Consider the following 3,534-nt stretch of genomic DNA (forward strand, 5'->3'; position numbering starts at 1 on the left):
GAGAGGGGCGGGAACGGTTTGGCGGGGAATCGGGGGCGGTGTCCCGGTGACGTCATAGCGGCGGGGTGTCGTCATGGAATCGTCATGGGATCGTCATGGGATCGTCATGGAACCGTGGGATCGTCATGGAAAGTTCGGGGAGGCATGGAATCACAGAATTGGAGCCTGAAGGTGGAATCTCGGACCTATGGAATTCCCCGTCGGTTTTCTCAGCCCCCGTTGCCATCGAATCGTGGCGGAATGGTGGAATGGTAGAACGGCAGAAACACGGGATCACGGAATTATTCCATCACAGAACTGTGGAATCACGGAACCACAAAATTCCTGACTCCTGGGATCGTGTAGAATCCKGGGGTTATGGTATTGTGCGGTTGGAAGGGATCGTTAAAATCACCCAGTCCAAGCCCGGGACACCCCCGATGTCCCTGGGGACATTTTTCCTGCTATTCCTTGACCCCTCTGTCCCGGCGGGGCCGATCCCGAGCGGGCACCGCGGGCGGACGATGGCGCTGCCGGTCCTGCCTGTCCCATCGGGGCCGGGACATCCCAACCGGTTCCTCCGGCCCCGCGGGCTCGGTGCCGGCGCCTCCGGAGCCACCTGCGGCGAGTCCCAGCCTGTCACCGCCCTCCTTCTTCCCAAATCCCGGGTTAAATCCCGTGTCCCGAACCCCGACCCCGGCCGGGATCGCCCGCCCTGGGGTCATCCCGCCCCGGGAGGACCGGGCGGATCCCGGGGTAAATCCAGGGGTAAATCCCGGGTTAGATCCCAGGGCAGATCCTGGGATAAATCCCGGCGTAAATCCCGAGGCGGATCCCGGGGTAAATCCCGAGGTGGATCCCGGGGTAAATCCCGGGGTAAATCCCGGGTTAGATCCCAGGGTGGATCCCGGGGTAAATCCCAGGATAAATCCCGGGACAAATCCCGGAGTAAATCCCGGGTTAAATCCCAGGGTAAATCCCGGGTTAAATCCCAGGGTAGATCCCGGGATAAATCCCGGTGTAAATCCTGACGCAGATCCCAGGGTAAATCCCGGGGTAAATCCCGGTGTAAATCCCGGGATAAATCCCAGAGTAAATCCCGGGCTGCACCCCAGAGGTGTTTCCAGGCTCTTGGGGTGACCCAGACCGACTTTTCCCTGTGACCCCAGAGCTGAAACATTCCCTGAAACCCCTCAGGATCCCGACATGGGCAATGAATGAGCTCAGACCACTCGAGCTGGGTCGGTGCCTTTATTGCGGAGCTGAATCCCGGGGGGATCCCCTGGGAAAATGCTGAGGGGGCGAGCTGGGGGCGAGCTGGGGATGGGATGGGCTCTGAATTTTGGGGGATCCTCGTCCCGCTGCGGCCGGGGCGGGGGTCAGGCGTTCTCCCAGAAGAAAGTGTTACAAGCCACGGTCAGRGCGGCCACCAGGACCACGAACTCCTGGAAATCCACCTCCCCGTCGCCGTTCTCATCCAGGTCCTGCATGATCTTCTCCACGGCCCCCGCGTCYTTCTGGGTCTGGAAAAGGCACGGGGTGAGCCCCGGAGACCGGGCAGCCTCCGTTCCCCCGGTGAGGAGGGGGAAAAGGAGCCCCCCAGTCCCGGACTGGTCCCAGTTACCTCCAGGAAACATCCCAGCTCGCTCTGCAGCAGCTCCTTGAGCTCCTTCTTGCTCAGCTTGTATTTGTCGCCCTCYTTGCCCGAGTAGTGGTGGAAGACGTTGATCAGGCTCTCCATGGCCCCTTCCAGCTGCGACCCCATGGCTGAGGCTGCGGGACCCCCGGCATGTCACCCATGGGACCCCCGGGTCGCTGTCACCCCCTGGTGTCACGCCCCGGTGTCACTCACGGGACTTCCCGGCTGGCTGTCACCCCCCGGTATCACTCCCCGGTGTCACCCGGCTCGCTGCCACCCCCCGGTGTCACCCATGGGATCCCCAGCTCGCTGTCACCCCCCGGTATCACCCCCGGTGTCACCCACCGGACCCCCCCTTCGGTGTCACCCCTCGCTGTCACCCCCCGGTGTCACCCCCCGGTGTCACCCCTCGCTGTCACCCCCCGGTGTCACCCCCCGGTGTCACCCACCCCTCGGGGGTGCTCCGGAGCGGGGTCCCGCTGTCCCCGGTGGCTCGGGGTTTTTTTTTTGGGGGGGGGTCGGGACAGAGTCACCTGCGCTCACCTGAGCTCCCCGCGCTCCGAGTGCGCCCGCCCGGCCCGCCGGGCACGTTAAATAAGCTCCAAACCCCCTCCCTCCGGGAGGATCCGATACCGGGGCTGGACAGCCCGGCTGGCACCGCCGGCCACCCCCGCGGGGGCCGAGCTTGGGGGGCAAAACCCCCGGGGTGACCCCGGACAGCACCCCCAGACCATGGGGACACGGCTGAGGTGGCGGTGTCACCTCGGGGGGCTCCCGGTCCCCGTGTCCCCATCCCCGCGTGTGCTCCGGACCGCGCTGCGCTCCGGTGACATTGAAAAAACCCGGGACCGGCTCGGGGGTCCCTCCCCGGGCTCAAACCCCACCGGGGACCCCCGCGTGACCGAGATGGCCACACCGTGACCCCGCGGTGTCACCGGCGGCATCCCCCATCTGTCAGCGGCTCGGGGCCGGAGCGGCGGGCCCGGCTCGGTGCCCTCCCCGCCGCCGCGGCTGATAAAGCTATCCGGTGTCRCCGGGAGCCAGCGGGGCCCGGGGGGAGCCGCGGGGGCTATCGGGTGACTCCGCGGGCCCCCCGCGCTCTCAAAGGCCTCTTGTCCGGCTCAAAAGGCCCCACAATCCCGAGCCGGACGTTGCTCCAGCAACGCCTCGGCCAAGAAACCGGATTCCGAGCGATGCTGATAATCCCGAGGATCCCGTTACGGCCCCGGATCCGCGCCGGTTGGACCCCCGTGGCCTCCGCGGCTCCGGCATCCCCGGGGGAGCTCGGGCCCCGCATTCCTCAGCCCCCAAATTCCTCGTTCCCCCTTTTTTTGGGACCCTTTCCCAAACCGGAGCCGCGTTTTCGCAAGAGCCGGGAGGTGCCGGGCTCTTCCTCCCGGGTTCCAGCCCTAATTTGGGGTTCATTTGGGGTTAATTACATCCCGCTCCCTCCGTTCCCGTCTCCCCACATTTCCTGTCCATCCGCGGCCGGGGATGGGCCCTGCTGAGGACCCCAAAATTGGTTCTACCCCGGAATTTTGGGGGCCGGACCGGGGTGGAGGTCCCGGCTGGGATTGGGAACCCCAAATGGAAGCGAAAATCCCAAAAGGCAGCTCTGATTTTGGTCTGGGGGGCTCCAGGAGGGGGGGTGGGACCCCGAGCCTGGCTTTGGGGACACCGGGCAGGACCCCCGGTGACACTCACTGGCTTTGTCCCCGTTCCCCGGAGCGGCTCGGCAGCGGGCGGGGTTCCGGTAACACCGGCAGCAGCTGCTCGTGACGGGGACGGGCATTGCCCAAAAATAACCCGAGCGACAGAGGGGACAGAGGAGGGGACAGAGGAGGGGACAGAGCCACGAGCGGAGCTGGACATTCCCGGAACCCCGAACGTTTTGGGGGAGTAGGACCCGGCCCCAA

General features: G+C 65.6%; 1 protein-coding gene across 3 annotated transcripts in view; it reads right to left on the reverse strand.

The window, feature by feature from the left end:
- Positions 1-1,216: 1,216 nt before the first annotated feature.
- Positions 1,217-3,534, reverse strand: part of S100A1 (S100 calcium binding protein A1) — a 4,085-nt gene continuing 1,767 nt past the window's right edge. The window contains exons 1-3 of one of the 3 annotated variants that reach the window (XM_057387798.1): positions 3,323-3,528; positions 1,604-1,752; positions 1,217-1,502 (exon numbers count right to left, since the gene is read on the reverse strand). In XM_057387798.1, coding sequence (XP_057243781.1) covers positions 1,359-1,502; positions 1,604-1,752; positions 3,323-3,410 — 381 coding nt within the window. In that variant the 5' untranslated portion in view covers positions 3,411-3,528 and the 3' untranslated portion in view covers positions 1,217-1,358. Of the gene's footprint in view, positions 1,503-1,603; positions 1,753-2,161; positions 2,427-3,322; positions 3,529-3,534 lie in introns of those variants that run through there. The other 2 variants (XM_057387797.1, XM_057387799.1) reach the window with 2 other exon arrangements.

The sequence above is a fragment of the Malurus melanocephalus genome, unplaced genomic scaffold (assembly GCF_030028575.1).
Source record: "Malurus melanocephalus ecotype Western Australia unplaced genomic scaffold, MMel_1.1 scaffold_1376, whole genome shotgun sequence".
In the NCBI taxonomy this organism is placed as follows: Eukaryota; Metazoa; Chordata; class Aves; order Passeriformes; family Maluridae; genus Malurus; species Malurus melanocephalus.